The sequence below is a fragment of the Scardinius erythrophthalmus genome, assembly GCF_964197995.2.
Source record: "Scardinius erythrophthalmus genome assembly, chromosome: 14".
NCBI classification, from domain to species: domain Eukaryota; kingdom Metazoa; phylum Chordata; class Actinopteri; order Cypriniformes; family Leuciscidae; genus Scardinius; species Scardinius erythrophthalmus.
The window spans coordinates 26298521-26312715 of record NC_138234.1 but is presented as its reverse complement, the minus strand read 5'-3'; the positions used below and the strand labels follow the sequence as shown (position 1 = coordinate 26312715).

Here is a 14195-nt window from a genome sequence, read left to right as displayed (position 1 = left end):
TAAAAGAAATGAAAAATTTTGAGTTAACTTTCTCTTTAAGATCAAAGACACAAACAATTTTTCTGGATGTTGCATTCAGATATCAGAGGTGACACGTTTGGATGGAATCTTGAAAGGTAAAATGTGAAACTCAGATGCTCATACATTTCCGGTGCTGTTCCAGCCCTTTTCCTTCAAGGACCCTACAATTTCCAATTCTTGGGAATTCTAGACACTATATTTACACTAGACCATTAAACAGTGCCCTAACCAGACGTGACGTGATTCTGCGACATACAATCGATAAAAGTATTCCATTTTTGTGACGAGCAACGGGTTTCAATTTTAGAAATTATTTCTATTCTGCGAAGTCGCAGGTGGAACGACAACATACAAACTGTGACAATGATAACCTGGACACGACGACAACGCAGTCCTGAAGTCTCAACTAATCTCTTCCCTTCCCTTTACCTCTGTAGCCTACAGATAAAACGTTGTCAGGATAATTCCGGTTCACGTATGCGGAAGCGATAAACAATTCTGTATTATATATTTTAAGGCCAGACAAGTAGTTTGTTAAAGGAGAACTCCGGTCAATTTTAACATTGAGCTCATTTTTTTGTAAATTTGGAGTTCTGTCAGTACAGAGAACAACGACAAAAATCGGTGTTGCCTACACCGTTTTATCCTCTTCCTCTATCCTCCTCCACAGTAGTCGATTGTCGAGTTCACGCGCATAGGTTTAGTTACCTATGATCACGCGCGTGAACTCGATAATCGACTACTGTGGACTACAGGTACGTGCGCTGGCTGAATTAACATCACTTTTACTCATATCTTTCACATCTACTGCAGTCAGATTCACTCTGAAGGAATCACTCACATTAGCTGTGCACTTGTAATGACACATCAAGGATGTTAAGAGGCTAAAAGCAGGTTTAAAACTTGCCCCATTGAAGTCAACAGGGTGCAAATTTTAAAAAGAGGATAACACGGTGTAAGCAACACCGATTTTTGTCGTTGTTCTCTGTACTGACAGCACTCCAAATGTACAAAAAAATGACACACATACCTATAGACTAAACACGTAATACTCATGTGCACACCATCAGCGTTTTCACAGGTTATCACTGTAAAGCTGCTTAGTTTGAAACAGTCCATATTATTAAAAGCGCTATATAAATGAAGGTGACTTGACGTGTACTTATTTAGAATAAGTATTTACTTAATGACCGCTGAAAAAGTATGTTCTAAATAGTATGATTGTGTAATTTGGATGTACTACATTCACCATGTTGTCATTGTCATGTGACCTACCAGCGTCAGTTGTGTCGCTTCACTGCCATTCAAAACCCCTATGGGATAGTAAAGTATCCATCGTTTACACATGCACTTCAGAATCTCGCCTGACATACATGTAGGTCATCCGGGTACTTTTTGCATACTGTTTTATGAGCTCTGTGAATTCGGACATACTTAATTTGTCACATACTGTTTTTCATTTCATTTTTCAGCCTGAGTGTTACGAACCACTAAAACAAAAGCCGCTGTGATAGACGATGTGTACTTTCCTGTTTGCAGCAGTCAAGTGACATGATTCCAATGTGGTTTATCTTTATGGAATCAGCGCCCACACCGGAAGTATAAACCATCCTGTTTGGGCTTGAATACGTGACACTCAAAAGGACCCGCAGGTGGTCATTGAGAACGTTTTTGTCCAAGTGTCAACAGGAAAAGCTCGTTTCCCAGGATTCACAAACTGAAGCACGGTGGTTTCGTCATGTTGTAATTAGCCTTTGGCGTAACTCCAGGATCTTGAATGTGGAGTTCAGGTGAGACGATGTGCATCAGCTCGTTGCTTAAGAATTGCGTAAGACAGGGAATATCTGGCTATTTCAAAGCATAAAGAAAGGAAACCGGTTATTCTGTACCCCTGACCTAGCAGTTTGTATCCCAGCCTATCATCTTAACGCACATTGGGAGTGGTTAAGATGAAAACTTCAATACGAACCCAATGTTAACCATTTACTTTTCTTTTTAACCCAGTAACCCAAATGGAAGCTAGTTTCCACTTAAGAATAAAAATAAAAATGAGGGGATATTTTTATTATTTTAAGTTTTCATTTTCAATGTAGTTTAAATGTTAGTAATTTTGATTAATTTAATGTTGTCAGATTTAATACTTAACTTTAATTTACCGTAAGTAAAAAATAAATGATCTAATATTTATATTTTAAACTTTATTTAAATTACACTTGGATTCATCTATATAACCGCAGTACATACTGTATGACAAATTATAATTAATGTTTTTCATAATTAGAGAACTTAATACTTTCATCCCACTCAAAGTAAGTCTTCAGTGAGTTTCCATTAAAAAAGACTCTTTAAGACTCCTATGAGCACTTTAACAGCACGACTTTACTTTTAACATTTGTTATAAAAGACATTTATCTTTTACACATGAAACCACAGATACAAATTAGCAGTACCGCTATGTATTTACATTGGCATAATTGACCACTTAATCATGTAGGACCACATAATCATGATAGTAATCGGCAATATACAGTACAGACCTTTAAATAGTCATTATTCTTACACATGAAGACTGTGAAATGTATATTAAATCACTCAGATGCTTACATTAATATCTACAACATCTACATACATCATTTTAAGATAAAAAAAAGTCAAGAGTCCTTTTAAACAGTACAGTACACTTAGGAAGTAATCAACAGATTCACACAGATTTTACACCAGTACAGAGTACTAATGAAAGCTGTTTCTGATTCTGAAAAACCGTTGTCAAAAGCTGAATTAATGAGCATTGCTATTGAAGATGTGGCCTGGTGGGTAGTGCACATGCTCGGACAGGTTTCACAGAAGCGCTTATATGGGTGACTAACAATAAAAGTTGCACAAGTAAGTGCATTGCTTTGTTATGTCATTAAATTCTCTTCGAGTTCTGGTCTAACTTTTCATCTCTGACAGCAGTCTGCAGGAGTATTTCAGAGCAATGGCGAGCCATGTTGCTAGGAATGGTTTTCGTGGAGTCAAAAGCGAGACTTCACCTTCAAGACTTCAGCATCTCCTGTGTGGAGACCTTGCTGTCCTCTGCTGTATTCTCTTTCAGGCTGCTGGTTGTCTCCCGACCGGAGCCGCGTTGAATGTTGGCTTTGGACGACCTCTGTCTCCTCGTCCCATTGCGAATGCAGCGCATCAGGTTCTTGATGGTGGTCCACATTTCCTCGTCTCGGTACGAGTAGATGATCGGGTTTATGACGGAGTTGAGGACGGCGAGGAGCAGCAGCCAGCGTTTAAATTTCAGGATATTGCATTGTTCGCACTTGAGGCCATCCAGGAGCAGAACCACAAGTCCAGGAGTCCAACAGATCACAAAGGCTCCTAAAAAGAAATACATTTATATTTTAAATGTTAACATACACACACATACACATTTTATACACACACACATTGGTGGTTGTGGCGAGCAGGACGAGTTGAGTGATTACTGATGAGCGCACCGGTCTCCCATCTCTCACGGAGGAGCGGAAGCATAAAGGGGGAGCAACGACAGTGGAGATAGAGAGAGGACAGGCCTGAACTTGTGTAATGTTTTGTTTTATTGTGACAGCAGTCGTCCGTGAGGGGCTGACAGTTCCCGCCTCCTCCTTCCCACAACATTTAACCTCATTACAGTGGTTTTGAGTAGATTTCTTTTTCGAGAGTGTAAAAAAAAACTAAATATAAATAAGTTATATATATATATATATATATATATATATATATATATATATATATATATATTTATTTATTTTTAAGGTACTTTTTTTTAAGGAAATGAAAACGTTGTCATTGGTTCCTAGTGCAAGCAGGTTCCACGATTTCTCATAAAAAGTATGGCTTTGCTGCACCCCTAAGATAAACCTTTAACACAAATTGCATCTTGCACTGCTTTTGACACTGTTTGTTTTAATTTAGAGAATGTATTTCTGCCCCAACATGTTCAATAACCCTTTTCCGAGCTTCGATATGGTGACTCACAGCAACAAACCTGCCTTTAGTCTCATTTCCACTAAATTCTTTCAAGTTACCATGAAATCCTGTATGCACCGCAAAACAAGCTTAGACAAACAGGACGGTTCTCAGGTGGGGAGCATGTAGCGGCACGTCTTTCAAGGTCAAAAAACACTCGTGCGACTATAATGAACAAAGGAGATGGTTGTTTTCAGATGGCAGAGCTTCTCCTGAAAACCCATCTCCTGTTTTACAGAAAAGTCGTTTTTTTAATCAGTATTTTGTCTTTTTTATTAGTAAAAATATTGAAACATTCTTTTATTATATTATATATATGCTCAAGTCAGAGGGTTACCACTTTATAATTAATGATATATTATGCATTATCCAAGTTAATTATGAACCTGTATAGTAGTTATCAGTAGTCCTCTGGGAGGTATGAAAAAAATAGTAGGCCTAGTTATTGATTAGCTAATATTGAATAGCTACCGGAAAATACTACCGGGGTTTCTACTGTCACAAAGCTTAATGCTAATCGGTGAAGTATCCCTTTAAGCAAAGTAACTTTTTTTCCAGGAAAAATATCTAAACTTCCTTAAACCATGAAATACATAGTGATTAAAAGTTTTTGTAAGGTTAAAAGTGTGGTAAATGTGCTTATTTGGCTCCAGAAACGCTTACTAGAGAAGGCCATGCAGAGGTTATAACAAAACCTCATCAAATGGGGGCTCCTCTGTGGTTTCTAGTAAGTTCCTCATTTAAGGGAACACTCTTTCTCTTTAATCATATTAAACAGCATCTGGAGGAGAACGGCACGCCATGTTTGTTGCAGATGTGCACAGTGTTATAAGCGCTCTTTCCATGCATGAATTTATTACACGGCATGTTTTCTCAGCATAGTAAACAGCAGCGGTGAAAGGGCCGGGTACCGCAGGGCCACAGAATCTCAAAGGGGCCACAACTATTTTAAAAGAAGACTTTGAATGTGTGTGAAAACCCCTACAATGGCAGCACTGCTGAAACACCATTCAGGCATAAACAAATTTTTAAAAACACACGTATAGAACATTCTTTTGTAATAATCGCAAAATCAGCATTTATTCAAAAGAAGTAGCGACTCAAAAAGAGTGCAATTTTGGATGCAGTCTTTGTGTTTGGTTACAACGTCTGAGGGAAGCTACGGAGCTCCTAAGGGACATGGAAAAAACATGACATGTGAGGATATTTCAATTAGGGATGCACGATACATCGGCCGTCATATCGTATCGGCCGATATCCATTTATTTTTAAAGGACAAGTTCGGTATTTTACACTTAAAGCCCTGTTTACAGATCGTTTCTGATGAAATAGAACGGTTAAGATTAAAATTTGGACACATGCTGCTGTCCCGAGAATTTTAGGTTTATTTTACTTTCCCCAAAACCTCTAGAATGGGTGTATAGGTGCACTGGAACAATCATTCCTAAAACGCATTAAACTTTTGTTTACAAAGACGTGAAACTCACCGAGTGGTCAGGGGTGTTCACTGATATGCTCACACAAAAATCGCTGCAAAAGATGCTTTCCAACAGGTTTTATCGTAGTTTTTGTCCAACTCCATTGACTTGTTTTGAATTTGCTATGAGAGGTACGGTATTACTCCGCCGCTTTTTCTTCTGCTTCTTCTGTGTATTCAATGAAATGCCAGTGGTTTGCTTGCAATTGGCAAAGGTGCATTATCGCCACCAACTGGGCTGGAGTGTCTATTATTCAAGCTCTCAGCGGAAGAATCTACAGGTGTGAGACGTTTGGAAAAATAGATCCACAGTTTTACAACGAATGGTAAAACACCTGTTGGAAAGCATCTTTTGCAGCGATTTTTGTGTGAGCATATCAGTGAACATCCCTGACCACTCGGTGAGTTTCAGGTCTTTGTAAACGAAAGTTTAATGCGTTTTATGAAGTATTGTTCCAGTGCACCTATACACCCATTCTAGAGGTTTTGGGGAAAGCGAAAGAAACCTAAAATTCTCGGGACAGCAGCATGTGTCCAAATTTTAATCTTAACCGTTCTATTTCATCAGAAACGATCTGTAAACAGGGCTTTAAGTGTAAAATACCGAACTTACCCTTTAATGTTATCATTATCGGCCCGATAAGAAAATTTGGCCGATATATCAAAGCCGATAAATAATGGATTATTTCCTTCAGCTGAGACACTTCAGATGTGCACTGTTTGCCTAGATGGTTTTGAATTGCTTGAAATATGATTGGACACATGCTGCTGTAAATACAGTTAAGTGCACTGTTATATAACATTATAATTTTGTGATTGGAACATGGCTTTTAATGGTAAGACTTTTTGATCTCTATTCAAACTGAACAAAACATCTCAAACTGTCAACATTTACACAGAATGTAAGCAAATACAGCTATGATGAAGTTAATATTTACAAGAAGCTTTCTTTTTTTCCTTTTTAAACAAAGAATTTTCTCTCTTTTCAATAGAGGAGTCATGCAACAGATTAATGTAACCGTTACCTCCACACATGCCACAAAACAACAAAAGCAAGAATGTAGCGTGCTTCTGAAACACAGGAGTCTGCTTTTATTAGCAGTTCGTTCAAGACAATAACGGATGATTAACTGACTGTGAATCTTCACATATCCTCATAATACAAAGTCTCCCAGACACACTTGCTAAACCTTCAAAGCAAGTTCGTCTGACCAAAAATGGGGTTTAACACATGTGATCAATTGGTTTGAAAGAGAGACACGCATCTACTATGAGGTTCATGTTCTTTCTCTCCAAGGCCACAGGCCACTCGCGCTGGTGGTTTGATTCAGATGCCAGGCAGTGTAAAGAGCGACCTTGTGCAAGATAATTATACAGGCCTGGAGGAAGCCTGTTGTGCTGGGAAGAGACGGCTCCTCCGCTTTGGCCCTATCTGCAATTTGAAGCAGTAAGAGATACTCCTAAAACCAGAGTTTCTTCTTTGCAGCATGCGTTGGTCTAACATCATTTCTGAATTTAATTCCGAACATAATTTCTGAATTTCTCTCTCTATATATATAGTCAAATATATATATATTATATATATATGACTTTCAAATCAAAGTCAAGGTTCATTCAGGTTGTAAAATGTCATGAGGTGCAACTCTACAAAAACATAATATTTATTTGTAATATTAGAATAAAATACAAGGTTGTGTCATGAAACTCTAGATGGCACAAGCTGAAAGATCCGTAACTCAATCTGTTTGTAACCACATCATTATCTACAGGGCACAGCTGATTGGTTCCTGCTGTATCAGTAGCGAATGAGCTCGCTGCTCAACTTCCAAATACTCGGTTAGCATTAGCCTTGGCAGTTCAGTGCGCTTTCAGAAACCCTCCACCTTCCCCAGCACCACCTGTATAGATCTGCTACAGGTAATTCAAGTACGCTATATTGTACAGCAGCAGTTTGTCTTACTTTCTCACAGCAGCATGTTGTGTATTGGCAGTAGCAAGTCCCGTACTTGCTCTGAAGCAGCAACAGCAGCAGCGTAGTAGATCTATTCCGCTAAGATTAAACATATCCATTACCATGCCAAACACTCAGAGATTTGTGTACACGTTCTCATACATAAGCACATTTCTAAAAACTTGATATTAGATTGCTAAAGTCAAGTCAAGTCAAGTCAAGTCAAGTCAACTTTATTTATATAGCGCTTTTCACAATACAGATTGCATCAAAGCAGCTTCACAGTATTAAATAAAATAGTACATCAGTGTTTGTTTCTGGTGTAAAACATCCAATAAAAAATTGTCTCTCTCTTTATCAAGTACACTCTTATTTATCATTGGCCTGTTCGCAGACAAAACGTCTGGTTGAATGTTTGAACAAAAAGGAAAAACAAAAGGCAAAAGAAACCCAACCTTTGAACTTCTGAAAGCAATCAGCTAATGCAAAGGTGGGAGGTTTTGTCTTTTGTGTCTCATTGTTAACACTTGCGTCTACGTTAACTCTTCAGTTTCTCGTGTACATCTCAATCAAGTTCTCAAATTCTTAAAAGCAAGATGTATTATGTATACATATACTAGATGTCTGCCAGTGGTTAACAGGATATGAGCACATCCTTCCAATCTAAATATTTGCCATGGCTGTAAAAATTCACAAAAATATTTACCCACCCAGTCCCACATCACCCAAAGTTGGGTGGGTTACGAGTTTCTTATGAAATGTTTCAGACCTTGCAGGCCTCTGTTGTGAGCTAAATTAACATATTCAGCAGTCTGGGAGCGTTTATCATGCTTACAGACCAAAGGCGTGGACTTTGGACAGCTCATCAGAGCTACGAAGGTTTGTGGGAAAACTATAAACCAACATATGCTGTAATTGCCATTGAACTTTGAGTGACTGAGGAGTGATGGTGCATTCTGACTGATACATATCACAGTCTGGAATGCATGTGGTGCATCAACATGCTGCAATGACTCCACTTCCCATTTTGTCAGATTGCTTGTATTAATGTAGTATTGCTATACTAATGGATAGATCACCCAAGAAAAATTCAGTTATTTCCTCAACATCATGTCGTTTTCCTGAAACACTGTAACCAAAATTTCAATTTAGCTGAAAACCAAACTTAAATCTAAAGATTGGCTCATTAAATGTTGGTAGTTGGGTGGTTTAACTCTTTATGCGGTAATAAAACCAGTTAAAGTTCTTCGGCTAAAAGGATATTTATTTTACATATTCCTAATCTAACATTATTTGTGTTCACAATGATGACATGTTCATCTGCTGTAGCTTATCCTCACTTTGTGCAAAAAATAGATGGCGACGTGGTCAAAACGATTTTTCTAAATTATTTCAGTTAAAACTGACAATTAATTTATTTTGTTTGCTGTAATTTGCACTGCAATTTCAGTTCATCAATACAAACCGGTATGCAAATTGCATATATATATATATGCATATATATATATATATATATATATATATATATATATATAATGTTTCAACTGTTTTGTCCATAAAATGAGAGTCAATAGGGTCCAAAACAACAAACTGGACCCCACTGACTTTCTAAATAAATTCTTTTGTGTTTTACAGAAGAAAGTGAGTCATACAGGTTTGGTACGACAGTTGAACTATCTCTTCCTCAAAAACAAATCTAAAGGAACATCTCTAGAACTTACCAACTCATTTTTCCACAGAATTTTTGATTTAGCTGAAAACCAAAACTAAAAATGAAGTTTGGGTAATTTAACTCTTTATGTTGTTCAGGGTGTATAAAAAGATGGGGTGGTGGAGGGATGCTGTTAAACTGTCAATGAACGGAGGTAAGTCTGCTGTATACACCTCTTAAAGGAATAGTTCACCTAATACAATCTGAGTTTTATTAAAAAATGTACTGGCTCTTCCAAGCTTGATAATGGCAGTGAATAGCTGTCTGTCTTTGGAAGTCCATCAAAGCGCGTCTATTCATGATTAAAGTGCTCGAAACGGCACTCCGGGGGTTAATAAAGGCCTTCTGAAGTGAAGCGATGCATGTGTGTAAGAAAAATATCCATAATTAAAACTTTATCGACAAAAATATCTAGCTTCCCGGCAGACGGCCGTACGCATCGATTTACGCAAAAAGAGTAACCCTTGAACTTGTCGCACAATGTAATGACGGCAATTGAAGCCTCTTGCGGTTCAAACAAATAGGACTGGGCAACTGCGTTCGTCATTACATTGTGCGTTGGGTCAGGGGTTACTCTTTTGGCGTAAATCGATGCGTACGGCGTCTGGCAGAAGCTAGTGATTATAGTTTATAAAGTTTTAAATATGGGTATTTTCCTTACACAAACGCATGGCTTCACTTCAGAAGGCCTTTATTAACCCCCTGGAGTAAAAGTGGAGCACTTTTATCATGGATGGATGCACTTTTTTGGGCTTCAAATTTTCTCCAGCCATTCACTACCATTCTAAAGCTTGGAAGAGCCAGGATATTCTTTAATATAACTCTGATTGTATTCATCTGAAAGAAGAATGTCATATACACCTGAGGATGACTTGAGGGTGAGTAAATCATAGGCTAATTTTCATTTTTGGGTGAACTATCCCTTTAAAGCATACATCACCTTTTATCCCTTTAAACATACATCATTCTTATGAAAATACCTGAGATAGCCTGATGAACACAGATATATTATCGCTATCATGTGTTTGTCTTAATGTTTCATCAGTCAAAACGTCTCTGTATGCATGTTATTACTGTATATCCATATAAGGCATTTCCTGAAACGTTATAAGTTTAATATTTCTATGAATCTCACTTGTGGACTTTCTGCATGAGGTATGAATTAGTATGTAGCCTACTGGGCTACCAGTATGAATGAAACAGATGACATGAGACTGTTTAGCGCTCCATATCGCTATCATCAACCCATTTTGGGTAAAAATAGAAAACTAATACTAAAGTACTTTGTAACGTAGTTACTTGAGTAGTTTTTAAACCAACTACTTATTTACTCTTAGTTGAGTCATTTTATTTTTCAGTACTTCTACTTGTACTCAAGTAAATTATTACTTAAGTAGCAATACGTTTACTTAAGTGCAATTTTTTAGTACTCTTTCCACCACTGCAGTACGACATGAGAGTTTTTGGTACGACACTTCATTTTACAGTGTCCTTGTTACATATGTTACATGTACTTACTGTAGTAATAACAGTAAATTATGCATAATTACATGCAACTAACCCTAAACCAAACCCTAATTCTAACCCTATCATATACTTATGTGCTTAATTATCATTACTCAGTCCTTAAATGTATAATTACACTGTAACAAGGACACCTTCAAATAAAGTGTGAATTTTCATTTTTGAATGACCAAATCTAAGGGAACATCTCTAGAACTTACCTAGTACGGTCATCACAGTTTTGATGAGTTTGACTGGCGTCCTCTTACGATTTAGAGATCCAGAAGTGTGCGACTTCAAGACGGCAGTCTTTTTCATCACATAGATGTATATCCTCAAATATATGGACACCATAATGAGGAAGAGCACCAGGTTGGACACGGACCAGAAGATCAGGTAGCTCCGGCTAAAGATGGGAGCCAGTTTGGAGCACAGGTCAAGACTACAGATACAGTTCCAGCCCAAACTAGGTACGGCCCCCATGAATATCGATACACCCCACACAAAGGCGATCAACAGGGTCACTCGACGTTTGGTGAGGTTACTGTGGACCTTCCAGTTCATGATGGAGATGTAGCGTTCGAGAGCGATCACCAGGAGGTTGGTCAGGGATGCTGATAGACTCGTATCCAGCAAACCCTGCCGAAAGAAGTAGCCTTGAACAGTTAGATCACGAGATGTTTTCCCTGTATTGAACATGAGATAGACGTAAGCGATCGCGGCGAGAAAGTCTGATGCGGCGAGATTGGCGAGGAGATAGTAGAAGGGGTAGTGAAATCTTCTGTTTGTCACCACCGCTGCAATGATCATGGCGTTGGCCACTAGGATGAAGCAACAGCAGATGGATCCAGCACACTGAACCAGGATGAGCTGCGTTCGGTCCCATTCGTCTGAGGTTATGTTGCTGTTGTTGTAGAAAAAGCCCATGGGCTTATCATGGTTGCAAACGTTATTCTTTGCCATCTTTACACAAAACACTATGACTGGAAGGAAAACAACAACATAAGTGTATTGTCTGGAACTATAATGCCTCAATTATTTCAGTTTGATTTTCATGACTCATTTATAGGAAAACCCATAATTCAAAGACAAAACACCATCAGGCTAACAGACATGGCGTGACAAAAAATTCAATACTAAACAACATAAAATGCAACATAAACACTGAAATGTGCATGACTGATCACCGATAGACTAAGTTTTTCAATAAAATCTAAATAAATGGGATTATGATGGCCCTTATGGAAGCTTGATTCCACCATGGAATAAAACAATTTTTTTTAAAGACAATTTATTTATTTTTTTACTTTCTCTCACAATTAAAATGTTTCCCCCTCGGAGTTTCGAGTTTACCCTACATCTCACAATTCTGATTTTTTTTTTTTTTTTTTTATTGCATGTTTATATCTCATATTCTGAGTTTAAATATCTGGTTATTCAGGTTTTTTTTTTTTCAGAAGTGCGAGGGAAAAAGTCTTAATTGTAATACCTTTTGTATTCCTTGGTATACAAAGCCTCCATTCATTTACACAAAAAAAGTCCATGTAAAATAAATAAATTACTTTTTACCATAAACGTATCTCTATTGCATTATTAAATAAACTATAAACGTACTAAGGGTTAAAAGTATAACATTTAAGTTCATATACGTTTTTTACAGTAGGCTTATGTTTTTAACATTTTTAAGGTCCTTTATTTTTATCGCCATTTTAATCACATTTTAGTTTGTTTTAAATGGAAATGTAGTCTCTCAATTAGAACAAGCTCGTGAAATGCCGTTTCAAACAGTTCTATACATGTTCCACCTCAGGACTCAACCAAAACAAATCAAATAAATCAAAATTTCACGTGAAATCAAGTTTCAGAAGTTTTACATCCTTAAAAATATAACCAACTGTATGAAACTCGTTCAATAATGTGCAGTGATAGATAAAGCTCTCTTACCTAGGAAGACTCGTCAGGTTCTCAGTTCACTCTCCATTAGTAGTCCGAAGAATCGCTCAAATCCGGCGTGCCTCCACAAACAATGGGCGTCTCTCTCTCTCTCTCTCTCTCTGTCTGTGAAGTATCTGCTGAAGTTTGATCTCGAGAGTTTTGAGGAGAGCGGGAGTCACCGATTGTCTCTGAGGGCGTGGTCAGAGAACACTGACTGCTTTCAATTGTGAAAAAAGCAAGTAAAACATTATGAAGTTTTCTTAAAGCGTAATTAGGCTACGCGAAATTTGCATTTCATCTTATCATGAGCCGAATAACTACAGTGTTTGAAGAGAAAAAAAAGTTTAATCGTTCAAGCGAAGTCAGATTGTAGATAGCCTACATGACTTGTTTATGAGTCTTATTCTGTGTCAGCGTCTATTGCTTAATGTTACGCAATTTTACTCAGGTGTGTGAGGTAAAGGAGTCTACAACACTTAACTTCTGTAATTTGGTCAAATGTCTTTCAGTCTTTAAGATATTGATAAAGACTTAATGTATTCTGATACTCGGTTTTAGACTTAATTCTTGAATATTTCATATTTAAACACAACGAGAGTGAAGATAATAAGAAAATATGCCTTTTCTAATGTATATGAACACTGATCAAAATCCTAGCCCATCTTTTTATTATTTATAGTCAACAAGTCATTTTTATTTTATTTTGGTGCCAATGTTCAGCAAGTTTTCAGCAGCTTAATGCTAAAATCGATCATGTTGTGCAAATAAAATAAAAATAAATTATAAGTACAATAACATAAATCAGCATCTGGGCAGGTAGACCAAGTAAATTACAGATTACCTGTGGGAGTTTAATTTCTTATTGAAAGATGAAGTGAATCTATCATCCTAGAAACCAAGCACTTCTGATTTAATTGTTATTTGAGGTAAAAAAAAAAAAAAAAAAAAAAAAAAACAAGGTGTGTGGGGGCGGTGGGGGTTAAGAAAAGCTCCTTAGGGCTGGGTCTACAACACTGAACATCTATAAACTGATGAAAGGTCTTTCAACCCTTAAAACTGATAAACACTTAATTTGATCAGTTACACTTTATTTTAGGGTGCACTTCCCTTGTTACAGTGTAATTTGTCGTGGAAATTCTTTCACGACTTTAAATAATAATTGGAAGACAGCTGGAGATTTCAAAAGTTATAAAGATCTTTATTTCTTGCAAGAAAGGCTGTTCACACATCCGTCAGAGTCTGATATGGAAGGGCGCCGACTTCTCCTTTTTGCCCAGCTTATATACTCTTTAACACATCCTGGTCTGTCTCAAAAGATCGCCTTGGTTTACCTTAAAAGGCAACACGTCTTTTGTTCAACATCTCTGGTCTAACATAAATTCTATCTAGACAGAACAATATCACGTCTGCAAAAGTTTCCTTTTATTAGCTGCTGCTCGATTTCACACATTTTGCCTATCTTTAGTTCGATCAAAGCTGCACACATACTTTTCACACTTGAAGTACACAATAGGTCACTTGAAGTACACATTGTCTCTTCGTTACTTAGTCTTCTAACCCAGAACATTTTGTTCCTACAAGCTTATATGATTATATTTCTT

General features: G+C 37.3%; 1 protein-coding gene across 1 annotated transcript; it reads right to left on the bottom strand.

The window, feature by feature from the left end:
• Positions 1-2380: 2380 nt before the first annotated feature.
• Positions 2381-12732, bottom strand: lpar3 (lysophosphatidic acid receptor 3). Its single transcript, XM_081384175.1, has 3 exons — positions 12604-12732; positions 10881-11642; positions 2381-3387 (listed from the first exon to the last, which is right to left on the bottom strand). Exons 2-3 carry the CDS (start codon positions 11620-11622, stop codon positions 3056-3058), a joined length of 1074 nt encoding a protein of 357 aa, XP_081240301.1. The 5' UTR covers positions 11623-11642; positions 12604-12732; the 3' UTR covers positions 2381-3055.
• Positions 12733-14195: the final 1463 nt, after the last annotated feature.